Consider the following 26,251-nt stretch of genomic DNA (forward strand, 5'->3'; position numbering starts at 1 on the left):
AATCAAAGCTCCCCCATTGTCTCGATGCGAAAGCTGTTGTTCCCCCCAACCCTGAATGAGCTTGAGCTGCACACAGACTCCTGTCTGCAACATCTGTGAGTAAAACACTTTCTTTTCTCCCCCTTTCCATTTATTTTCTCATTCTCACCTTCAATTGGTGACTTGCAGCGACTGAAGGGAAAGGAAGTGAATCCAGGGAGGGTGCAGACTCTGCAAAGCTTGGCCCAGGTCTCTCTCTCTCTCAAAGACATTGACATCCTTTGCTCGACACATTTATTTGTCTGGCTAAAAGGACGATCTCTTTCTTAATGTTCACAATTAAAGGGCTGGTTTCCCCAGGAGATGACTGACATTTAAGGGGTCAGTAAACAGGCCAAATCCGACCCAGCCAATTCCCTGTCGGAATACTCTCCATCATCAACAAAGTAATGGAAGGAGTCATCAAAGGTCCTATTAAGTGGCACTTATTCTGCAATAACCTGCTCCAGGGCGCTCAGTTTGGGTTCTGCCAGGGCCACTCAGCTCCTGACCTCATTACAGCCTTAGTTCAAACTTGGACGAAAGAGCTGAATGCCAGAAATGAGGTGAGAGTGACTGCCCTTGACATCAAGGCAGCATTTGACCGAGTATGGCATCAAGGAGCCCCAGCTAAACTGGAGTCAATGGGAATCGGGGGATAATTCTTCACTGGTTGGATTTATACCTGGCACAAAGGAAGATGATTGTGGTGATTGGAGGTCAGTCATCTCAGCTCCAGGACATCACTGCAGGAGTTCCTCAGGGCAGTATCCTAGGCCCAACCATCTTCAGCTGCTTCATCAATGATCTCCCTTCCATCATAAGGTGAGAAGTGGTGATGTTTGCCGATCCGCAAACATGTTCAGCACCATTCTCAACTCCTCAGATAATGAAGCAAATGAAGCAGTCCATGCCCAAATTCAGTAAGACCTGGACATTATCCAGACTTGGGCTGATAAGTGGCAAGTTACATTCATTGCTACAAGGCAATGACCATCTCCGACGAGAGGATCTAACCACCACCCCTTGACATTCAGTGGCATTCCCATCGGTGAACCCCCACAACCAACATCCTGGGGGTTACCATTGATCAGAAACTGAACTGGACTAGCCATATTAATACTGTAGCTACCACGGCAGATCCAGGGCTGGGAATCCTACGGCGAGTAACATGCCTCCTGATGCCCCAAAGCCTGTCCACCAGACATCTACAAGCACAAGTCAGGAGTGTAATGGAATACACTCCACTTTGCTGGATGAGTGCAGCTCCAACAACACGTAAGAAGCTCGATTCTATCCAGACAAAGCAGCCTGATTGATTGCATCGCCTTCCACAAACATTCAAACCTTCCACCACCGACAAACAGTCACAGTCGTGTATACCATTTACAAGATACACTGCAGTAACCCGGGAAAGGTTCCTCAGACAGCACCTTCCAAACCCACAACCACTACCATCTAGAAGGACAAGAGCAGCAGAAACCTGGGAAGTCCACCACCTGGAAGTTCTCCTCCAAGTTACTCACCACCTTGACTTGGAAATATATTGCCGTTCCTTCACTGTCCCTGGGGCAACATTCTGGAATTCCCTCCCTAACAGCACAGGGGATGTAGGGCAGCATGGTGGAGCAGTGGTTAGCACTGCTGCCTCACGGCTCCGAGGTCCCAGGCTCAATCCCGGCTCTGGGTCACTGTCTGCGTGGAGTTTGCACATTCTCCCCGTGTTTGCGTGCATTTCGCCCCCACAACCCAAAGATGTGCAGGGTAGGTGGATTGGCCATGCTAAATTGCCCCATAATTGTAAAAAATGAATTGAGTACTCTAAATTTATAAAAAAACAAATGAAAAAAAAACAGCACAGGGGATGTACCTACACCTCAAGGACTGCAGCAGTTCAAGAAGGCAGCTCACCACTACTTCGGAAGGGCAACTGGGGATGGGCAATAAATGTTGGCCTAACCAGCATTGTCCACATCCCCTAAATTAATTTTTAAAAATTTAATATCGGACAGAAATATGTCTAGTGTGTGTTATATGGTCTGTATTTATATATATTATTGATGGTTCCGTAATGAAATACATGTATTATTATTTCTAGTTTTGTAAATAGTACTGTATCTACATTATATATTTCCAGTCATACAGTCATTGCAGCACTGACAGAATCCATTTGGTAACTCAAGTCAATGCTGACTCTCTGTACAGCAATCCAGTCAGTCCCATTCCCCCTCGATATCCCTGTTCCCCTGCAAGTTTATTTTCTTCAAGTGACCATCCTATTTTATTTTAAATTATTGATCATCTCGACTTCCACAACCCTTGTGGGCAGTGAGTTCCCTGTCATGACCACTCCATGACTAAAGAAAATTCTTACTCCGAATTTCCCTATCTCTAATCAGTACTTATATGGAGATTCTCTACTCTTGTACAGGTTTTAGTGAGTTTAGATTTGTTGATCAGCACCGTCAGGAAAATTGGGAGGGAATGTAAGTGAATACAGTCTGTTTATTACACACATTTTTCATCCAGTAATATAGACATATATCTGTCTGGCAGCCTGCATGAAGATTTTCAGGTCTCTGTGTCCAGGACAGGAAACAGTGAGCTTGGATCTGTCAATCAGCCTGGTTCAGTGCCTTCAGGAGAATTGGGAGGGTGAATACTGGATACAGCAGAGTGAGAATGGAGGGAGTGTGTGTGATTGAGATTTAGAGCATTTCAGGGGAAGAGAGAGGAAAGAATGTTCGATAGAATCTAGAATTGTCTGTTCTGAATTTCTATCCTGTACTGACAATTATTACTATTGTAAAATCTGTTTGCAGGAAGTTCGAACGAGAGGAGTTTGAGGCCGATACCTCAAACTATATATCACGTCAAGAACTGACTGAGTCACTCAATTCTTGGGATCATCGGCCTTAGAATCTAGAAGGAGAAATGTTTGTCTATTCTGTCTGCTTCACAAGATTTTAAACAACAGTGTGTCTGGAAAAGCACCGAAACACCCCCCCCCCCCCCCCCCCCCCCCCCCACCGTGTGAGACTGTTACAGAGCACTGACTGTGCAAAGAGCTTTAACCAGTGACACAGCCTGAAAACATACTTCACCATTCACAGCAGGGAGAGACTGTATAGGTCTTCTGTGTGTGGACGACGCTTCAACTGATCGTCCAACGCGGTGAGACGCAAGATCACCCGGATCATGGAGAAACCATGGAAATGTGAGGATTGTGGGAAGGGATTTAGAGCCCCACACGAGCTGGCAACGCATCAACGCAGTCACACTGGAGAGAGGCCTTTCACCTGCTCAGTGTGTGGGAAGGAATTCACTCAGTTATCCATCCTGCAGACACACCAGCGAGTTCACACTGGAGAGAGGCCTTTCACCTGCTCTCAGTGTGAAAAGAGATTCACTGACATTGGCAGCCTGCGGCAACACGAACGAGTTCACACTGGAGAGAGGCCTTTCACCTGCTCTCAGTGTGAAAAGGGATTCGCTCAAATTGGCAACCTGCAGAGACACGAACGAGTTCACACTGGAGAGAGGCCTTTCACCTGCTCTCAGTGTGAAAAGGGATTCACTCAAATTGGCAACCTGCAGAGACACGAACGAGTTCACACTGGAGACAGGCCTTTCACCTGCTCTCAGTGTAAAAAGGGATTCACTGACATTTGCAACCTGCGGCAACACGAACGAGTTCACACTGGAGAGAGGCCTTTCACCTGCCCTCAGTGTGAAAAGGGATTCACTGACATTAGCAGCCTGCGGAAACACGAACGAGTTCACACTGGGGAGAGGCCGTTCACCTGCTCTGACTGTGGGAAGGGATTCACTCAGTTACACCACCTGCAGAGACACCAGCGAGTTCACACTGGAGAGAGGCCTTTCACCTGCATTCAGTGTGAAAAGGGATTCACTGACATTGGCAGCCTGCGGAAACACGAACGAGTTCACACTGGGGAGAGGCCGTTCACCTGCTCTGACTGTGGGAAGGGATACACTCAGTTATCCCACCTGCAGGCACACCAGCGAGTTCACACTGGAGAGAGGCCTTTCACCTGCATTCAGTGTGAAAAGGGATTCACTGACATTGGCAGCCTGCGGAGACACAAACGACTTCACACCGGGGAGAGGCCGTTCATCTGCACTGTGTGTGATAAGGGATTCACTGTTATTGGTAACCTTCGGAGACACGAACGACTTCACACCGGGGAGAGGCCTTTCATCTGCACTGTGTGTGTGAAGGGATTTGCTCAATTATCCAGCCTGCTGAACCACAATGCCACTCACACCAAGAGCAGGCCCTTTAAATGCTCTGACTGCAGGAGGGGTTTCAAAAGCTCACAGCTACTGATGTCCCACCAGCGCGTTCACTCTGAGGAGAGACCGTTCAGCTGCTCTCACTGCACAAAGAGGTTTAGAACCTCATCCAACCTGATGAAACACGAGCAAGGTCACACTGGGGAGAGCCCGTTCACCTCTCCGACTGGGAAAAGATTCACTCGGTCATCACTTGCTGAGCCACAATGTCACTCACAGCAATGAGAGACCCTTTAAATGCTCCGACTGTGGGAAAGGGTTTAAAAGCTCTCGGGTACTGAAGTCCCACCAGTGCATTCACACTGAGGAGAGACCGTTCAGATGCTCTCACTGCACAAAGAGGTTTCAAACATCATCCACATTGCGGAGACACCAGCGAGTTCACACTGGAAAGAAGCCATTCACCTGCTCTCACTGTGGGGAGGGATTCACTCAGTCGTCCAACATGCTGACACACCAAAGGATTCACAAGTAATGTCGGGTTGGATTCTGCTGTTATTCCTGCAGTTAATCACATCCAGGACTGAACCTGGTGTGGGTGGAGGGGTTTGTCTCCTCGCCAACTCCTGGTGCTCGGATGTGGCGACCCTGGCGAACTACTGCTCCCTGGACCTGGAATACCCGACTGTGAAGTGCCGCCCATACTACCTTCCATGGGAATTCTCTTCTGCCATCATCACGGCGGTCTACATCCCACCCCAGGCGGAAGTGAAGACGCCGCTTGATGAATTGTAACCGCTATAAATAACAATGAAGCCGAATACCCGGAGGCCTTGTTCATTGTGGCCGGGGACTTTAACCAGGCCAACCTCGAGTGCACTGCCAAAATTCCGCCAACACATCTGTCCCGACAGGGGCCCCAACATCCTTGACCACTGCTACACAAACATCAAGGGCGCCTGATGATCCATCCCCTGACTGCACTTCGGAAAATCGGACCACGATACGGTGCTCCTTCTCCCGGCGTACAAGCAGAAACTTAAGCGGGAGAATCCGGTTAAGAAATGCTGGTCTGAGGCAACAGAAGAGCTCCTGCGCGACTGGTCCATATTCAAGAACTCGACAGTTAACTGAAACGAGTATACCAGCACCATCACAGACTTCATCAGTAAATGTGTAGAAGATTGTGTGTCAAAGAAGGTAGTACATACGTTACCCAACCAGAAACCGTGGTTTAATCGATAGAGTTTCACTCCCGACTGAAGGCCACGTCTGAGGTGTTCAAGTCAGGCAACCCTGACCTGTACAAAAAAAAATCTAGGTATGACTTCTGCAAAGCCAACAGGGATGCCAAGAGACAACAGAAGAGCTGTCCAGACTGAGCTAGAATCATGGACTCTCATCGATTGTGGCGAGGCTTAAACAACATAATGCGCTAAAAAGCAAAGCCGAGTACCCCTTCCCAGCAAACTCAATGCATTCTATGCTTATTTCGAGCAGGAAACCAACAAACCTTTGTCATCTGCCCCAGCAGCCTTGGACACACCCAGGCCCACCGTCACAGCGTACAAAGTCAGATTGGCCTTCTTGAAAGTGAACCCTCTGAAAGCGGCGGGTCCAGGCGGAGTTCCTGCCATGCACCCAGATCCTGCGCGGACCAACTGGCGGGTGTGTTCGCGGACATCCTCAACCTCTCCCTACTCCGTTCTGAGATTCCCACCTGCTTCAAGAAGACCACCAGCATACCGGTGCCAAAGAAGAACCAGGCAATGTGCCTCAATGAATACCATTCGATGGCCTTGACATCGATCATTATGAAATGCTTAGACCACAGCTGGAGTAATGTGTGCAGTTTTACTGCCCTTACCTCAGGAAAGGTATTGCCACAGAGTACAGCAACAAAGTTTGACCAGACTTGTTCCGGGTTTGGCAGGGCTGTCCCCTGAAGAGAGATTGGGGAAACTAGGCCTCTTTTCTCTAGAGTTTCAAGGATGAGAGGGGATTTCATTGAAACTTACAAAATCCATAAAGGAATAGACAGGGTGGGTGCAGGTGAGATGTTTCCCCTGGTTGGGGAGTCTGGAACCAGGGGACACAATTTCAAAATAAGGGGGCAGTCACTTAGGACGGGTCTCGGAGGAGACATTTCTTTACTCCGAGGGTTGTGAATCTTTGGAATTCTCTACCCCAGAGGGCTGTGGGAGCTCAGTCACTGAGTGTGTTTAAAGCAGAGACTGACAGATTTCTTTCTCTTTGTTTAATAAATTATGTTTTTCTAATTAAGGGGCAGAGTGGCGAGGTCAATTCACCAATGCTGCACAACAAGTTCGGTTGTGGATCTGAGACCCACAAGGCACTGGGAGAATGTGCAAACTCCACATGGACAGTGACCCGGGGACAGGATCAAACTCAGGTTCTTGGTGCCGTGAGGCAGCAGTGCTAACCACTGGGCCACCGTGCCACCCAACTGACAGATTTCTAAATATCAATAACCCATATGGATATGGAGATAGTGTGGGGAAAAAGACATTGAATCATAGAATTTACAATGCAGAAGGAGGCCATTCGACCCATTGAGTCTGTACCGGCCCTTGGAAAGAGCACCCAACCTAAGTCCAGAACCCCACCCTATCCCCGTAACCCAGTAACCCCACCCCACCTTTTTGGACACTGAGAGCAATTTAGCATGGCCAATTCACCTAACCTGCACATCTTTGGACTGTGGGAGGAAACCGGAGCACCCGGTGGAAACCCACGCAGACACGGAGAAACTGCAAACTCCACACAGACAGTGACCCAAGCCGGGAATCGAACCTGGGACCCTGGAGCTGTGAAGCAACTGTGCTAACCACTGTGCTACCGTGAAATGGATGATCAGCTATGATCGTATTGAATGGCGGTGCAGGCTCGATGGGCTGAATGGCCTACTCCTGCTCTGACGCTCCGATGGTATAAAGATAGGTAGGAAAGTAAATTGTGAAGAGGACATACGGAGACAACAATGGATAGAGGTAGGTTACGTGAGTGGGAAAAGATCTGCCAAATGGAGAATAATGTGAGAAAATGTGAAATTGTCCATGTTGCCAGAAGAATAAAACAGTTTCTGATCTGAATAGTGAGAGATTGTAGAGCTCTGAGACTCTGAGGGATCTGGGTGTCCAAGAGCATGAATCACAAAAAGGGAATTGAATACAAAAGTAGGGAGGTTGTGCTTCAGTTATACAGGACATTGATGAGTCCACATCTGGAGCCCTGTGTACAGTATTGCTCTCATTCAAGGAATGATGTAAATGTGTTGGAAACCGTTCAGAGAAGGTTTACTGGACTCATACCTGGAATTGGAGGCTGGTCTTATGAGGAATGATTGGACAGGCTGGGCTTGTGTCCGATGGAGTTTAGGTGACTTGATTGAACCGTATAAGATCCTGAGGGGCCTTGACAGGATGGGTGTGGAAAGGATGTTTCCTCTTGTGGGAGAATCTAGAAATTGGAGTCACTTTAAAAGTAATAACTTGCCCATTTATGACGAATGTGATATAAAATAGTTACTTTAGAGATATTAGTTACTGTAATGTAGAGATAGGCCAGTCTCATTCTGGTGAGTTCACAGACAAAGGATTTCAGACCGCATGGCAAAGCAAGGAGGAGGTGTGTCCACCAAAGGAGGAGAAAAGGATGCTGGGTAATAGGGGCCAGAGGAAGGGATTGGAAGTGAGCCAATTAGAGTGTATGGATAGGTCAGGAGGGGTATAGGATGACCTATGGGAATCGTGTATGTGAAACTTGATGCCAATTGTGTGAGTAGTAGAGATCCCTTTGTCCTACAGACTCACTTGATTCCAGAGGTGTACGAAGCAAGATGTGCTTTGTACTTGCTGTGAATTGAGAAAGGCTTGCAAGCCAAATAAAATAACTAATGCTGTACCTGCAAATCCATCTCGACTTTTATTGAGGCCAGACTGACGGGTAAAGAAATTTATATTTTGTCATTTGGTGCCGAAACCCGGGATTTCTCAAGACTGTTCTGACCAACCGCGAAATCAGAATTAGACTGATTATGAACAGGGAGAGTGGGAAGAAGGGGCCCACAATGTATAGCTGGAAAATGACCGCGCATTGCTTTTTCCCCTCTTATTATCGTCTGATTAGTCTGGTCACTCGCGGTTGGTACGGAAAGATCGTCTCGACGAAATCAAAGGTCAATCTGGGGATTAGAAAATTAAACTGATGGGATATCATAATTGATAGTTCAGTTTTGGGTTAATTGTGTTGTTGACGACTGATGTGACTTCAGCAGATGAGGGTTCAGTTAAATAAGTGTTTTTAAATCTGAAGATGGTTCAATTCCATGTGTGAGTTCCGATTCGGCTTGGGTTAGGTTTTGGGTTGATGGGACATCTAAAACGATGTTTCAATTCCATGTATAAGTGTTTTTAAGGCTGATGTGACTTCAGTAGATGAAGGTTCAGTTAAGTAAGTGTTTTTAGGGCTGATGGGACTTCAGTAGATGAAGGTTCAGTTCAATAAGTGTTTTTAAATCTGAAGATGATTCAATTCCATATGTGAGTGTTTTAAATCTATAGTTGATTAAGCTAAAATTGTACCCTTGGACTGTAGTGGCGAAAAACGCAGTTCTGAGGACTAGTTGAGATTGTGGGGAATTGCTTGGATAAATTTCAAGACAAAGACATCCATAGAGCTGGATGCTGCATGTTGGTTGAAGCAGAAGTCGCTCAAAGGGGTAACAGCAGCAGCCAAAGTTATAAAGACGACAGACAGTGCTTCTCACTCAGGCCTTGAGATAACAGCAGCAGCCTGTAGTGTAATCGGATACCTTTCCTTTGAGTCAGTGAACTCCAGCAAAGTTACGTTTTGAATTAATTAAAGGAAACCAGTGGGTTTCTCCACCTCTTTGATAAAAGTTATTATTTTCGAAAGCAATTGATTGAAATTGCCAGAATCTTAAGTATTACTTACTTGAAATAATGTTTATCTCATTTTATTTGTGAATTAATAGAAGCTTAAAGAAACTCTGATACCATTTTAAAAAGTGTAAATCTGGAGATGACAGTTGACTTTGCTCCGGTATACATCACCGCAGCTAACTGCTCCCTCATTGGTAGCAGCCAACATTTTTGAGAATGTAAGAAAAACTTGTTAAAAGACAAATTGTTAAGATAAAGAATTAATTAAGTTGTAAATGTTATCCAAGTTTGTGTTAAGCAAATCATAAATTTAGTTGTGAGTTGAGATCAGAGCTAAGCTTGCAAGTTGCAGTAATTCAATTTGAATTTTCAAACATTTTAAGTTTTAAAAGAACACTGTTAGAACCTTTTTCAATCATTTTGCCAAGGAGCAAAAATTGCCATTATAAATAAGCAAATAAAAAAAAATATATAATTAAAAAAAAAGAAAGAGCCAAAGTATGAAAGCTAAAGAGTTAATTAGATTATGGAGACAATATTGTCAAGAGGAAAGAGATAGGATCATGTTATCAAGTTGGCAGGACAATGCCCTTAAAATGGGAATTCCAATTAGTGAACAGGGTTAAAAAAAAAAACATTACAGGTCTTGAAAAAGGAATGTGCATTAAAAAAAAAACGTGCAAGTAAAGACAGGAAAGGCTCGGGTCAAACAAAAGATGGGCTACGTAGTTCAATGGCTGGCCTTGAATTGATAGAAAATGATCAATTCGATGATTTAAAAATGTCAGTAAAAGTTCCGACTGCACCTGTAGCATTGTCTGCACTAATTCCAGAACCACCAGAGTATAATAATTTATATCCAGTCACTGCTCCCCAGATTCCAATCATGCCAGTAACTCCAGCCCTTTTGGTTGATAGCGTGGGTCCCGATTTACCATCTTCACGATCAGTAGGGGAAGAGGAGCTCTGTTCCGCAAGCCCAGTTAGCTCTAGGACCCGATCTCGGACAGCGAGAGAAGGGCTTGATCCTAACCAGAAACAATTAAGCATACCACCTAAATCCCTTCAGACCAAGGGGAAACCGCAAATTTCGAGAACAAAGGGAGATGCCAGGATTGAAAGAGAAAGATCTCCCTCTAGTGACAGGGAGGGACGTCGAAGTCTTGGAAGAACCAGAGGAAATAGCTAGAGTGCCCCCTGGTGAGACTCGGAGACAGTTGCCGATTAGGAAGATACCAAACCTTGACGCCAGGGCCCAGCCCACGATAGACGTTTATTTCCCATGGACACCCAGTGAGATGATGGCTATTATGGCTACAATCCCAGATAGAAAAGAATCTCCTGCTGCTTTCGTGGATTCCCTGAGAACTACCATCTCAATTTATCAAGCTGATTCTAGGGACCTCTGGGCCCTAGTCCAGCAGGTTTTAACCCCAGCAGAGTACCGCAATCATCTTAATCACTTGAATTATGCTAGCCACGCCGCACTTCAGCAAGCCCATGCGTTAGATTACGATAGAGGGACACAAATCCTGAATGCGTTGAATAGCACATTTCAAAAGCCCATAAATATTTCTGCTATCTTAGACCTAAAACCTAAGAAGATTGAAGAGCCAGAGGAATTTCTGGAACGTTTTAATGAAATCTACCATGGGCAGTCAGACGACTTGCCATATCAAAATGGTCAGAATTCCCCTCAATATTGTGCTATGTTAATGCATTGCCTACCACCTTCCGTGGCTACTGCTGTGAAATGTAATAACATGAATTGGACAGAGAACGACCCTTCCCAGGTGGCAAGGGCAGTCAGATTTTATTGGAAGGAGGGTGTAGGCCAGAAAGGAGGCTCAGTTACAAAGGTTAAGACTGAGTATGTAATGAAAAAGGATGATCTGTGACCCCAACAAGCGGCAGAAATGGTAGCTTACCAGCTGGAGCCCCAATATTGTGACTTTGGGTGGGTGGATCAGCGCGGGGGAGGATATCAAACCCACCCAAAGGGACCCTCAGCTCCTTTTTATGGCCCACCGTATGCACCAGCAGCTTTACAACCGCCGCCCCCTCTGAGGGGCCATTGGTCTACTGGGAGAAGAGGACGGGGCAGATATAGAGGAAGCAATGCATGTTTTAATTGCGGCCATGCAGATCACTGGCAACAGGAATGCCCCTTTAAAAGACAGGCAGCAGAAGGAGGGGGTACCCACCCAAGGGGAGGACAGACGAGATACACTGACTTCTCCTAGGCAAACCCTTTCCCAACACAGGATTGACTAGCTAATTTAGTCATAAGGACTCTCCAATCGGACAGGGAACCTATTATCTCTCTGCAGATAGGAGATGAACATCACCCATTTGTAATCGACACTGGAGCAGCCATGTCTTCTCTGCAATCAGAACTTCGCCTACCACTATCTGACCACACCCAGCATTTGTCGGGGTTCCAAGGACAGGTGTGTGAGTATCCTATTTCTGAACCTGCGACAGTCACTTACGAGAATAAGTCTGCAGATCATCAGTTTGTAGTGACTACTGGATTGGACTGTAACTTGTTGGCCCGAGATTTACTGTGTATCTCCCAGCTACAGCTAGAGTACGGAGACGAAGGGGTAACGGTCCAATCATGGAGGATGAGACAACAGTGCTATATTTCTATCACCCCCAGTGGTGGACGTTAGACATTGAACATTCACTGCATCACGTTACCCTGGCCTATGACAGAACCGGACAAAACAGGGAGTTGGAGGACAAATACCGGCCATTAATTTGGACCGAATGGCCAGTCAAAGTTACAGCCACAGTCACGGGAAAAGAAGGTACAGCCGATTTTGTTACAATACCACCACATTTATGGCCACAGTCAGCTTCGGTAAGCCCTCATATTACACGTCAGGTCCACGACCAGTACCATGCCAGGGATCTGGGACCTATGGTAAGGAGGGCAGTGGATCATTCAGATCCAACAGAGTACGCACTTCAAGTCACGCCAGACGGCACTGCCATAAAATATTTTGAGGTCCCTGAAACGATTAACACTCGACTGCAGCCCTGTCTATGGACAAATTAATCCGAGAGCTGTTGCAACAGGGTATTTTGGTCCCTTGCCAATCAGAATGTAACACCCCCATACTTGTGAGAGAGAGAGAGAGGGACTAGAGAGAGGACGGGGCGTGTGAGAAGGGAAGTACAGCTAGAACGTAGGTTATCGGGAGATACACTTAATTTAGTTGAAGGCCACACTGAGGAAAACCTGGATAGTATGAATCACTTCTACCAGATTTACCACCGCTTGTATGGCCATGGACGGGTTGTCTGCTACCCGAACCCCGCAGCGGTGTCTAGGTTATTTTCTGTTTCACCGCTTTGGGGCACTCCCCAAACGGTGGTTGTCAGCGTTCCGAGTCACCGCCCGAGCAAGTCACTCTTCCTTACGATCCGGGTTCAGCACCACCGGCTATTTGCCTTCCCCTTCCTCGGGATAATTCCCACTCACAGTATGATAGGCTGCAACGGTGGAGGGCGTATATACCTAGCCACTTCACTCCCAATAGGGATTCCCGGTCGTACAAGAATTGTTTCAGCAGTGAAGGATACGGCTGTTTGCTGGTAGAGGTGGAAACGAATATAACATGTCTGTTCCCCACCTGTACGGACAGGAGGTGTCATATCACCCAGGCGTCTGGCCAATGCGTTTGTTACAACACCACTGGTGTTCTATTGAACGCCGGCATCCAGCTCCTTTGTGGCTGGGCGAATGTCTCTCATATCACTGTTGGGACTAGGGCTTTCTGCATTGCTGGGTGGCCCGAATGGGCGTTCCAAAGCTGGATAAACTGGGCTACTGGGGGATCCCTACGCAACCGATATACTGATTGTGATGCTCACCTGTACACGGAACAAGGATACTACTTTAAAAAAAATGGTACAGCAACTAATGTTTTGTCACACCCATTTCCCCACCAAATTGCTATTGGGACTCTAGTCCCTACCACAGTCCCCTGCCCCTAGGCGTGGATGCTGCATAATCAGTTAGCACGCCGGGCAGTCTCAGCTGAATTCTGCGAGAACTGGAAAAAACCTCAGGTTCTCGCACCCAACCGGGGCCACTCAGCCGGGTGGGGATTTCGGAGCGTCTTGACACTGGGAGGTGTGGGGGGTTCCTTGGCTGTCAGCGATAGGAATTATTTTATTTGTGGCCTTACCATCTTGGGAAATGAAACCTTGGGAGCCCTCGGGGCAATAACCAAGGAATTGTCTCAGCTGCGGTTGTTTGCAATGCAGAACCGGTATGCTCTTGACTATCTTCTGGCCCGTGAGGGTGGGGTATGCGCCATAGTACAGGGCAAGTGTATTATGGGAGTTCAAGACTTAACCGCTAACATCACTAAATTTATGGATCGCATACGGGATCACCTGGACGGAATGCAGGATCCTGGCTCTTGGGGTAACTGGGGATTTGGAGGTTGGAAGGACTGGTTGATAAATATGGCCATGTATTTAGCAGTGGCTATTGGCTGCATCTTTGTGGGCCCAGCTATCCTTAAATGTGTGATGGGTAGAATGCGGGGTGCACTGGAACAGATCAACGCCCCTAAAATCTTAGCTGTCAAAATCCATGAGGGTGCAGCAGATGAAGGGGGGCTACGCCAGGAATTGGAAATGCAGCGACGGATCTTTTTAGATGAGGGACCGTAGCTATGGATTGGATAGTTCAGTTATCGTGGAATGATAAAAGGAGGGAATGACGAATGTGATATAAAATAGTTACTTTAGAGATATTAGTTACTGTAATGTAGAGATAGGCCAGTCTCATTCTGGTGAGTTCACAGACAAAGGATTTCAGACCGCATGGCAAAGCAAGGAGGAGGTGTGTCCACCAAAGGAGAAGAAAAGGATGCTGGGTAATAGGGGCCAGAGGAAGGGATTGGAAGTGAGCCAATTAGAGTGTATGGATAGGTCAGGAGGGGTATAGGATGACCTATGGGAATCGTGTATGTGAAACTTGATGCCAGTTGTGTGAGTAGTAGAGATCCCTTTGTCCTACAGACTCACTTGATTCCAGAGGTGTACGAAGCAAGATGTGCTTTGTACTTGCTGTGAATTGAGAAAGGCTTGCAAGTCAAATAAAATAACTAATGCTGTACCTGCAAATCCATCTCGACTTTTATTGAGGCCAGACTGACGGGTAAAGAAATTTGTATTTTGTCATTTAAGGCAGAGGAGAACTTTTTTCTTTCAGAGTTGGGAGTCTTTGGAACTCTCTTCCTCAAAGGGCAGTGGAAGCAGAGTCTTTGAATATTTTGAAGACTGAGTTAAATAGATTCTTGATAAGCAAGGGGGTGAAAGGTTATCAGGGGGAATGTGGAGTTGAGGTTACAATCAGATCAACTTCTTAAATGGTGGAGCAGGCTCGAGGGGCCGAGTGGCCTACTCCTGCTCCTAATTCTATGTTATCACATCCTTTATAATCGATTGTAGCATTTCCCCCCCATCTGATGTCAGGCTAATGGGTCTGTGGTTCCCCATTTTCTCTCTCTCTCCTTAAATAGTGGGGTTACATTTACCACCTTCCAATCTGCAGGAACCATTCCAGAATCTATCGAATTTTGAAAGATGATCACCAATGTATCCACTATCTCTCCAGCCGCCTCTTTCAACACTCTGGGATGTAGAGCAGCAGCTTTGGGGATTTATTAACTTTCAACCACATTAATTTCTCCAGTACTGCTTTTTCACTAATACTAATCTCTTTCAGTTCCTCGTGCTCACTGGTCCTTTGGTTCTCTCGTGTTTTTGGGACGATTTCTGTATCCTCCTCCATGAAGACAGACACACATTGTTTAGTTTCTCTGTCATTTCCTTATTCTCCATTATAAACTCTCCTGTCTTTGCCTGCAATGGACCCACATTGGTCTTTGTGAATCTTTTCCTTTTCACATTTTGCAGGAACTTTTCCAGTCGTTTTTTTATGTTTCTCGCCAGTTTGCTCTCATATTCTATTTTCTCTTTATGAGTTTCTTGATCCTCCTTTGCTGAATTCTAAAACAAGTTTCCAATCCTCGGTGTTACACTTATTTTGGCAACTACATGAGTGATAAGATCTTTTATTTTATCTTCAAAAATGAGCCCAAGATCTGGTTGATTGGAGGTGTCCAAAAATGCAACTTTATTGTTAATTATCCACCTTGATTCTCTTCCATAAAAATAAATCAAAATTCAGATCAAATAATACATCAAAACATAATAAAAAGAGTTAAACAAAGACATAAGAAAATATTAGGAAATGAATAGATGGTTCAGAATTTCTTAAAGCAGGAATACAGAACAAACTTTAGTCATGAAACTTTATTCTTAAAGAAATTCTTATCAATGGTTTATTGGTTTCAAATTCTCAGCTGAGGCTTCCTGATTTTATTCAAAAAATTCTGTCACTTGGAACATGATTTGTTATCCAGGCATTGGTCATTACTTAAGATTCATTAATGTCTATCAAATTAATTAAATGTCTACATGCTCCTGCCACATGTACCAATCCTCTGAAGATAAGGTGTACTGCATTAACCTTGTTGCTAAGGCTTTGCTACATTTTGTAAATGTTTCTGTTGCTAAGGCTGCGATACTTTTTTCATTGCTAGATGTATTTGTAGAACAATGGTTTATTCGTTACGAGGGCTTTTATGCAACTTTTCTTGAAACTGTGTTAAATTCTGACATATTAAGTTGCTGTGCAGCAATACTCATATTTTTTATGAAAAAATGACTTTGCCTTGTGGATATTCCATTTTCTGTCTGTATGTATACTGAATTTAAGAATTATACTGCATTGATTCTTCAAGGTACCAATAAATCAGTGAAGCAATAAATCTGTAATCCATTAATGAGCCTCTTCCTTTGAGCTAATGGAATCTTTAATTTTTCTTGTTAACCACGGTTGCGTCACTTTTCCTGTTGGATTTTGTTTCTTAAAGGAATCTATATTTTATGTAAATATGTGATAATTCCTTAAATGCGACTGCCTGTGTATCATTACACATTTTATTGTAAGTTCTCAATCAACTTGCCCCTCATAGCTTGACCGTTTCCTTCTGAGACAGAACCATGTAACCACAATGTAACTACCAAAGCCGATCTTCATCTGAACTGCATGCTTTGGGGTTCCAAACAGAAACAGGAACTGCATGCTTTGGGGTTCCAAACAGAAACAGGAACTGCATGCTTTGGGGTTCCAAACAGAAACAGGAACTGCATGCTTTGGGGTGCCAAACAGAAACAGGAACTGCATGCTTTGGGGGTTCCAAACAGAAACAGGAACTGCATGCTTTGGGGGTTCCAAACAGAAACAGGAACTGCATGCTTTGGGGTTCCAAACAGAAACAGGAACTGCATGCTTTGGGGTTCCAAACAGAAACAGGAACTATCTGTCATCTACCTTCCAAACACCCTTTCACTCTGTGATCCTTGTGAAATTTGAAGCCAAGTATTTGCCACAAGGCTCAAGAGCATCAGCCCACTGGAGGCAAAGTCGTGAGACCGGCCAGTCCAGCAGAAAGAAACCCTCCGACCCTCCCCATTGACCAACTGACAGAATGAACACAATGCTGTCCTGGGTGTAATTGAGAGTAGCAACAATAACAGCAGAATCCAACCGCTGTAATCACTTGTGACCTTGTTGGTGTCTCAGCAGGTACAAGGAAACACAGAATCCCGTCCCACATTGAGTGCAGGTGAATGCTCACTCCCCGGGGTGAACTGGCTGATGTCTCCGCAGGGTGGATAAATGTCTGAATCCCTTCCCACACTGAGAGCAGGTGAACGGCTTCTCCTCCGTGTGAACTCGCCGGAGGGACGTCAGGCTGGCTAATTGAATCTCTTCCCACACTAAGAGCAGTTCAATGGCCTCTCCCCAGTGTGAACCCTCTGGTGTGTTACAGGGTGAATGACTGACTGAATCCTTTCCCACACTGAGAGCAGCTGAATGGCCTCTCCCAGTGTGAATGTGCCGATGAGCTTCCAGTGCAGGTGGGGCTTTGATTCCTTCCCACAGTCCCGGCATTTCCACGGTTTCTCCATGTTCTGAGTCTCCTTGTGTCTCTCCAGGTTAGACAATTGAAGCCTTACTCATACAGAGAAGACATGTACAGTCCCTCCCCGCTGTGAAGCTCTGTAACTAGTTGAAGCTCTTTCCACAGTCAGTGCTCTGGAACACTCTCACTCGGGTGTGTGTGACCCAAAGAATCAAGTGACTCTGTCAGATCAAGATGTGATGTTTGGGATTTCTGTCCGTAATTCCTCCTTTTCTAATATCCTGGAAAACAATTTACAAAATACATCACTGTCAGTACAGGATAGAAACTCAGAACAGACAGTTCTAGTTTCCATGGAACATTCTTCCCTCTCTCATTCCCCAAAAGCTGTAAATCTCCATCCCACACACTCTCCCTCCATTCTCACTCTGCTGTATCTAATATTCTCCCTCCCAATTCTCCTGAAGTGCTGATTCAGACTGACTGACAGATCCATGCTCACTGCTTCCTGTCCTGGACACAGATTATAACAAATGGGAGCTGCAGTCAGCCATTTGGCCCACAGAACTTGCCCCATCCTTTAATGAGCTCAATGGCCAATCTCCCTCAGCACCATTTACACACACTACTCTCCTATTCCTTGGTAGCTTCAATGTTTCGGTGAGGGGGCCGGGGGGTGGGGGGGGGGGGTTGGGGGTTACAATCAAATCCAGTGACTACCTGCATGTACTTTGTGTCAGGTTAGGTCAATGCCCCCCCCCCCCCAACTTTTCATCCAGCAGCTTGTCCCCAGTAGCTCAGCAACAGAATGAGGCTGCGGGGAGAAGCCGGGCTCTTATAAAGGCGGAGCTAGAAGTTGGCAGATCCAACCAGGACCCGGGACCTGTCAGCCAATAGCCTCTCGGCTTCACAGGTACCACATTACCCCTAATACATACCACCACATTCACCCCTTGTTAAAAAAGAACCCGGCGGGGTGGTGGTTCGCATGGTGGTAAGGGTTTACAAGGCTGGCCCTGGAACAAATTTCGGACAGTGTTACTACAACTTTAGCCCTACACTGGGCTATGTACAAGTTTGTGAGAACTATTTACAATACGAGCAAAAAAAATTTTTGTTGCAACAACATTCTTGCTTTCTTGGTGTCATGCGGATTCCACGAGTCGAGCGGGCGGTCTGGTCTTTCTCGTCGATCACCTCAGCCCCGGTAGTGGTGCAGGTGCTTGCTCGGGCGTTGTCGTCTCCGGGAGCGTTTTCCTGTTTGTTCCTGTTTTACTCCTGGGCGGGCACGGGAGGAGGACCGATCCCCCCGGGAAGGGGGCGGTCGCGGGGTGCGCCGGTGGCAGGGAGGGGGTGATCGGTGTCGGGGGTGTGTGTGTGTTGCCGGCGGGTGCCAGGTGTCCGCAGGGAGACCGTGTCCTGTTGGCCGTCGGGGTACGCCACATCGGCGTACTGCGGGTTCGCGTGGAGAAGGTGGACCCTCTCGACCAACGGGTCCGATTTCCGGAGCAAGATGGGTCCTGGGGCCGCCAGCCAGGTCGGCAGCGACGTTCCGGAGGACTTCCTGGGGAAGACAAGGAGGCGCTCATGAGGCGTTTGGTTAGTGGTGGTACACAGCAGCGACCGGATGGAGTGGAGAGCGTCCGGGAGGACCTCCTGCCACCGGGAAACTGGGAGATCCCTGGACCGGGAAACTAGGAGATCCCTGGACAGTAGGACGGTCTTCCAGACCGTGCTGTTCTCCCTCTCTACTTGCCCGTTCCCCCGGGGGTTGTAGCTGGTCGTCCTGCTCGAGGCTATGCCCTTGCTGAGCAGGAACTGCCGCAGCTCGTCACTCATGAAGGAGGACCCCCTGTCGCTATGGATATACACGGGGAAACCGAACAGTGAATATGGTGCCAAGGGCTTTAATGACTGGCCGCTTTCATGTCGGGGCAGGGGATGGTGAAGGGGAAACAGGAGTACTCCTCCACCACGTTCAGGAAGTACGCGTTGCGGTCGGTGGAGGGAGGGGCCCGTTGAAATCCAAACTGTGGCGTTGAAAGGGGCGGGAAGCCTTGATCAGGTGCGCTCTATCCGGCCTGAAAAAGTGCGGTTTGCACTCTGCGCAGATGTGGCAGTTCCTGGTGACTGTACAGACCTCCTTCACAGAGTAGAGGAGGTTGCGGGACTTTACGAAATGTTAGAATCGAGTGACCCCCGGGTGGCAGAGGTCCTCGTGGAGGGCTTGGAGGCGGTCTATTTGTGCGTTCGCACATGTGCCGCGGGATAGGGCATCGGACGGCTCGTTCAGCTTTCCAGGACGATACAAGATCTCATAATTGTAGGTGGAGAGTTCGATCCTCCACCTTAAGATCTTGTCATTCTTAATTTTGCCCCACTGTGCATTATCGAACATAAAGGCTACTGACCGTTGGTCGGTGAGGAGAGTGAATCTCCTGCCGGCCAGGTAATGCCTCCAATGTCGCACAGCTTCCACTATGGCTTGGGCTTCCTTGTCCACTGAGGAGTGGCGGATTTCTGAGGCGTGGAGGGTCCGGGAGAAAAAGGCCACGGGTCTGCCCGCTTGGTTAAGGGTGGCCGCCAGAGCTACATCGGATGCATCGCTCTCGACCTGGAAGGGGAGGGACTCGTCGATGGCGCGCATCGTGGCCTTTGCGATATCCGCTTTGATGCGGCTGAAGGCCTGGCGAGCCTCTGTCGACAGGGGGAAGGTAGTGGACTGTATTAGCGGGCGGGCCTTGTCTGCGTACTGGGGGACCCACTGGGCGTAATATGAAAAGAAGCCCAGGCAACGTTTCAGGGCTTTGGAGCAGTGGGGGAGGGGAAATTCCATAAGGGGGCGCATGGGGTCGGGGCCTATTACTCCATTGCGCACTACGTATCCCAGGATGGCCAAATGGTTTGTGCTAAAAACGCATTTTTCCTCGTTATATGTGAGGTTCAGGGTGTTAGCGGTCTGGAGGAACTTTTGGAGGTTGGTGTCGTGGTCCTGCTGATTGTAGCCACAGATGGTTACGTTGTCGAGATACGGGAACGTGGCCTGCAATCCGTGCTGGTCAACCATTCGGTCCATCTCCCGTTGGAAGACCGAGACCCCGTTTGTGATGCCAAATGGGACCCTTAGGAAGTGGTATAGCCGCCCGTCTGCCTCGAAGGCGGTGTACTTGCGGTCACCTGGGCAGATGGGGAGCTGGTGGTAGGCGGACTTGAGGTCCACGGTGGAAAAGACCTTATACTGAGCAATCCGATTGACCATGTCGGATATGCAGGGGAGAGGGTACGCATCTAGCTGCGTGTACCTGTTGATGGTCTGACTAGTCGACGATCATCCTTTGCTTCTCCCCGGTCTTTACGACTACCACCTGGGCTCTCCAGGGACTATTGCTGGCCTGGATTATGCCTTCCTTTAGTAGCCGCTGGACTTCAGACCGAATAAATGTCCGGTCCTGGACGCTGTACCATCTGCTCCTAGTGGCGACGGGTTTGCAATCCGGGGTGAGGTTTGCAAACAAGGACGGCGGTTCAGACGACTTCCGGTGACGGCGGGCGGGAGGCGGCCGCACAATGGAGAGCTCCCGCTCGGGAACGGCATTTTCGGGGCTTTAAGCTCGGTCCCAGGGTCCGCGGAGGCGGCAGAAGCAGGGAGAAGGCACGGAGGAGACACAGTGAAGACACAGGAGGGAAAAAAACCCAAAGAAAAATGTTGAGGGTGAGCAAGAAAACGGCCGGAAAAAAACCAGCTGGAGGTCCGTTGGGGAGTGGAAAGGTCACCGCGGGGTCACCAGGAAAAATGGAGGCTGGAGCACCAGGGAAGGCCGCACTGCTTACGGCTGAAGAAATAACCAAGGTGATGGCTGCGGAATTTAAAAAGCAGTTGGCACAGATTGCGAAATGCATGGAGACGGTGAGGAAGGAGATGAGGGAGGTTTTGAGTGTGCTGGTGGAGGAGGCAGTTTCCCCGGTGAGGACGGAGGTGGCGAGCGCAGTGGCGGAGTTGCGAGAGCAAGGGGAGGCACTGAAGGAAGTAGAGGAGACGTTATTGCAGCACAGTGATCAACTTGCCTCGATGGGGAAAGAGATGCGGAAGGTGATGGATACTAACAAGGTTCTGCGAGGAAAAATGGAAGACCTGGAAAATAGATCCAGGCGACAGAACTTGAGGATTGTGGGGCTGCCCGAAGGAGTTGAAGGACCGAAGCCGACTGAGTATTTTGCCGCGATGCTGGCAAAACTATTGGGGGAGGGGGAGGATCCCTCCCGATATGAACTGGATTGGGCTCATCGGTCGTGGAGGCCTGTACCAAAGGCGAGTGAGCCGCCAAGGGCAGTGACTCTGTGCTTCCGTAGGTACAGGGTGAAGGAGAAGGTCCTGAGCTGGGCCAAGCAGAAGCGGGTGGTGCAGTGGGCTGGAGCTGGTATGCGTGTATACCAGGACTTTACGGTGGAGCTGGCAAGGAGGCGGGCTGCCTTCAACCGGGTGAAGAGGGCACTGTACATTAGCAAGGTGCGGTGCGGCATTGCATATCCAGCGAAGTTGAGGGTGACTTACAAGCTCAGGGACTTTTATTTTGGAACGGCGGAAGCAGCGGAGGAGTTTGCGAAAGCAGAAGGACTGTGGCAGAACTGACAAATTGAGGAATGGCCATGTGCCGATGTAACCTCATGACTGTATTTTCTTCTTTTTTCTATCACTGCGCGCAGGTGTAGAGACTAAAGGAGCCAATGTTGTATATATTTGGACAAGGGAAGGGATGGGACTTTCACTCAAAATGAGGGTTCTTTGGGGCGTATGTGGATATGCGGGGTTTGTGTGCTGAAAGGGGATCTTTGGGCTTTCCTGGGGCCGGGCAAGTGGGAAAGGGACCCGGGTGGGGGCCTCCATGCTGGCCAGTTTAAGCCGGCCAGTGAACGGGAGTGAGGTGGGGGGAGGGGCTGCGGCCATCGGAGCCTGGCAGAACAGGGTCCGAGTGGTCTAGCCGGGGTGGAAAGTTGGGGGGGAAGGAACCGAGGTTGGGGGGAGGAGTTTTACAGAAGGCAGTGGACGGGAGGAGTTGGAGAAGGGGGGGGGGGGGGGGGTGTTTACAACTCTTGGGTATCATGTACGTGGACGGGAGGAGCTGGAGACCTGGGTGGGGGGTGGGTGGGGGGGAGCTGTGTAAGATTAAGGGTGACTACGGGTAATCCCTGATTCCTTTTTGTCATTTGTTTTTTGTAAACATGCGGGTTGAGGTTTGGAGGTTGGTGCGTAGATGGGATCGTTGTTATTATGGGGACTGACATATCTTGCTGATTATTGTTTATTGTTGATGGATGTAAATGTGGGAGAAAATGTGAAAATGGAGGAGAATAAAAAAACATTTTTTTTTAAAAAGGACGGCGGTTCAACCTTGAGAGTTGCGAGGCCACAGATAGTGAGTGGGGGTATTGGGCCGCCGAATTGGAATGTTAGGATCTGACGGTTACATTGGAAGTCTAATCCCAGTAATGTGGGCGCGCAGAGTTGGGGCAGGACGCAGAGCCTGTAGTTCTTAAACTCCCTCCCTTGCACCGTTAGGTTTGCGATGCAGAACCCTTTGATCTCCACTGAGTGGGATCCTGCAGCGAGGGAAATCTTTTGCGTGCTTGGATGGATGGTCAGAAAACAGCGTCTTACCGTGTCTGGGTGAATAAAACTTTCAGTGCTCCCGGAGTCGATCAGGCACGGCGTCTCGTATCCGTTGACCAGCACCGTCGCGGCGTCTTCTTCGGACCCCGTGGAGCCGTCGATGCTGGGGTCCTTTATTGTCAACCAAGATGGTGGCGTCCATGAATCGCACGTGGCCGGGGGTGGACAAAATGGCTGCCCCCATGGGTCGCACGTGGTCGGGGGTGGACAAAATGGCCGCCCCCATGAATTGCACGTGGCTGGGGTTCACAAGATGGCGGCGCCCATCCTCCCCTCGTGGTGCCCGGGACCCAAAATGGCGATGCCCGCGGGTCGCACATGGGGCGCTGGGGGGTGTTCGGGATCTGTTGTCCTCGTTCTTCTCCGGGGATTGAGGCGACCCCCCGAACCGGCACACTGCCGCGAAATGGCCCTTTCTACCGCAGCTTTTACAAGTAGCTGCGCGGGCCGGGCAGCGCTGCCGGGGGTGTTTCACTTGTCGTCAAAAATAGCAGCGCCCCCCCCCCCCCGGGATGGTCTGGCGCTTTAACCGCGCACGCTTGCGGGGGGGGGGGGTGCGCCGGGGAGTTGGTCGCGACGGGGGTCCACTGAGCCCAAGGGGCTGCCGCGCGGTCGGAGACATAAGCGCGGGCATTTTGGGAGGCCACATCAAGGGAGGCTGCAAGGGCCCGTGCCTCTGAGTCCTAGCGACTCTCTTTCTAAAAGTCTTTTAGACTTGGGGAGAGTTCATACCTGCCACGAATGCATCACGAATTAGCAGGTCCGTGTGTTCAATCGCGTTCACCGGCGGGCAGTTGCAGCCTCGTCCCAAAATTAGCAGCGCGCCGTAGAATTCCTCGAGCGATTCTCCGGGAATTTGCCGTCTCGTCGCGAGTCGGTGGCACGCGTAGACCTGGTTTACGGGCCGAATGTAGATGCCCTTCAGCAATGCGAGCGCCGTCGGGAAATCCTCTGCGTCTTCTATAAGCGAGTAAATCTCCGGGTTTACCCTCGAATGCAGGACCTGCATTTTCTGCTCTTCCGTGGTCCGGCCGGGGGCCGTTCGGAGGTAGCCTTCAAAGCATGCTTGCCAGTGTTTGAATACGGCCGCCGAGTTCGCTGCGTGGGGGCTGATCCGCAGGCACTCCGAGGCGATCCGGAGCTCCATAGTCTTTTAAGCTCGCTTAATAAATTGTAGCGCACAATGACTTATGTGAGACGAGAAGCGATGGAAGTCGATCTAGGCTTTATTAAGCGAGACTTGTCCCCAGCAGCTCAGCAACAGAATGAGGCTGCGGGGAGAAGCTCGGGCTCTTATACTCCGCCATCAGGGCGGAGCCAGAAGTCGGCAGATCCAACCAGGACCCGGGACCTGTCAGCCAATAGCCTCTCGGCTTCACAGGTACCACATTACCCCTAATACATACCACCACAGGGAGCAAAGGATGTCAATGTCTTTAAGAGAGAGAGAGACCTGGGCCAAGCTTTCCAGAGTTTGCACCCTCCCTGGATTCACTTCCTTTACTTCAGTTGTTGCAAGACACCAATTGAAGGTCAGAATGAGAAAATAAATGGAAAGGGAGAGAAAAGAAAGTGTTTTACTCACAGATGTTGGAGACAGGAGGATGTTGCAGTCTGTGTGAAGCATCATTCAATCTTCATTCACACAAAGGCAGTGCTCTGATCGGCTGGAGGACCAAAGTCCTTTTGGTCCTCCCAGTTTCTCAAGAGCCAATACCTGAGCAGGAAGGTCAGAGGGTGGGCTCTCCTCTGCACTGCGCAGTTCCCTACCTCCCTTGGACATGCGCAGTCCCGGGCAGGGTGAATATGGAGATCACTGGGCGAGTTCTCGCTCTGGCCGGAAGCGTCGGCCGGTTGCCAGGAAACCTTGTCTGCAGTAGAAGGGAGAGGGGGAACAAAGGGAGGGGGCGGGGATCTCGTGTGCGCCCGCCGGTCCTGCGCACTGGAATCCGGAAACGTCACCGCGGAACAGAGTAATTCAGGCAGGGCTCCTTTGGAACGTTACAATGACTCAGAGGGGCGTTCCCAGCACACAGTTTCCCATTGGGAGCAGCACCCCTAGTCACAGAAACAAAATACTCCGGATTGGATAACAGCTCAGCGTCGAAAGGTCAAATACCCACCCACCCCGACGAGGGCCGAGGTCCGCCCCCTCATTGTTCCATGAGGGAGTTTGACCAATAGGAACCTGTGGACGACTGGACAGGCGCTGATCCGCCAGCCAATCAGAGTCTGGGGCCTGTGTCACTGGCTGCACGAAGCTTCCTTCACTATCTGCCCAGCAAACCTGCTGTTCCTCCAGCTTCACACAGACTGAAACTTCCTCTCACCTCTGTAAGTAAAACACTTCCTTTTCTCCCATTAAATTTATGTTCTTATTCTGCCCTTCAATTGGTGACTTGTTTAAATCCTCAGGCCCAGATGAGATGTTTCCCAGGCTGCTGTGGGAAGCAAGAGAGGAGATTGCAGAGGCTCTGACAACAATTTTCAAATCTCTGGTCACAGGAGCAGTGCCAGATGACTGGAGGAGAGATAATGTGGTTCCATTATTCAAGTAATGAAGTAGGGAAAATCCAGGAAATTACAGACCAGTGAGTTTAACGTGAGTGGTCAGGAAATGATTGGAAAATATGGGACAGAATTAATCTCTGTTGCGGAGGCAAGAATTAATTAAGGATAGTCAGCATGTCTGCGGGGGTTTCACCCCCACAACCCAAAGATGTGCTGGTTAGGTGGTTTGGCCATGCTAAATTGTCCCTTAATTGGAAAAAAAATAATTGGGTACTCTAAATTTATTTTTTAAAAAGGATAGTCAGCATGGCTTTGTCAAAGGAAGGTTATGTCTTACAAAGACCGACCCAAACAAAGACTGTAGCAGGTTTCTAAGCAGTAATAGCAGTGCCTCTGGTTCTGCACCAGAACAAGGAGATGGAGCAGAGGCTGTGGACAGGGCACGTTCTGCACAATGTCCTCTGCCAATTTGGAGACTTGGAGCCAGACCTCTACATGCTACTTGACAGTGGAGGAGACTGTCTGACAAGCCAGCCAATCCACCCAGCATCTCAATATACACCCTCATCAATGCCTATTAAAATCCTCATCTGATCCACCCGTAGCAGCACCCATCTCTGACCATACCCTCCAATGAACTGGCAAGCAAACTATATTTCACCCTGACCTGAATCCAGTTCCAGTGTTTTACCACAGTTGATCCCAACTCTATAGTGGCTGCTAAGTTTGTGCAGTGTCGCATCTGAGCTGGTGGCAGAGAGGGACAGATCAAATGGCTACGTGTCTTCATGAAGTGCTGAGCTGTTGCACTCTCTTTTAATCTTTGACCTGCTAGGGCTGAACAGGCAGCA

At 48.7% G+C, this 26,251-nt stretch overlaps 2 protein-coding genes and 1 long non-coding RNA gene across 3 annotated transcripts in view; 2 read left to right on the top strand and 1 right to left on the bottom strand.

The window, feature by feature from the left end:
• LOC140422470 (uncharacterized) overlaps positions 1 to 26,251 on the top strand; it is a 250,353-nt gene that overhangs the window by 63,310 nt on the left and 160,792 nt on the right. The gene's annotated exons all lie outside the window — the stretch shown is intronic.
• Positions 26 to 16,060, top strand: LOC140422468 (uncharacterized). Its single transcript, XM_072507477.1, has 2 exons — positions 26 to 95; positions 2,841 to 16,060. The coding sequence occupies exon 2, from the start codon at positions 3,217 to 3,219 to the stop codon at positions 4,558 to 4,560; it is 1,344 nt and encodes a 447-aa protein (XP_072363578.1). The 5' UTR covers positions 26 to 95; positions 2,841 to 3,216; the 3' UTR covers positions 4,561 to 16,060.
• LOC140422503 (uncharacterized) lies at positions 15,726 to 24,894 on the bottom strand. Its single transcript, XR_011947502.1, has 2 exons — positions 24,475 to 24,894; positions 15,726 to 17,502 (listed from the first exon to the last, which is right to left on the bottom strand). It is a non-coding gene; the product is annotated as an uncharacterized lncRNA (long non-coding RNA).

The sequence above is a fragment of the Scyliorhinus torazame genome, chromosome 5, assembly GCF_047496885.1.
Source record: "Scyliorhinus torazame isolate Kashiwa2021f chromosome 5, sScyTor2.1, whole genome shotgun sequence".
Lineage (NCBI taxonomy): Eukaryota > Metazoa > Chordata > Chondrichthyes > Carcharhiniformes > Scyliorhinidae > Scyliorhinus > Scyliorhinus torazame.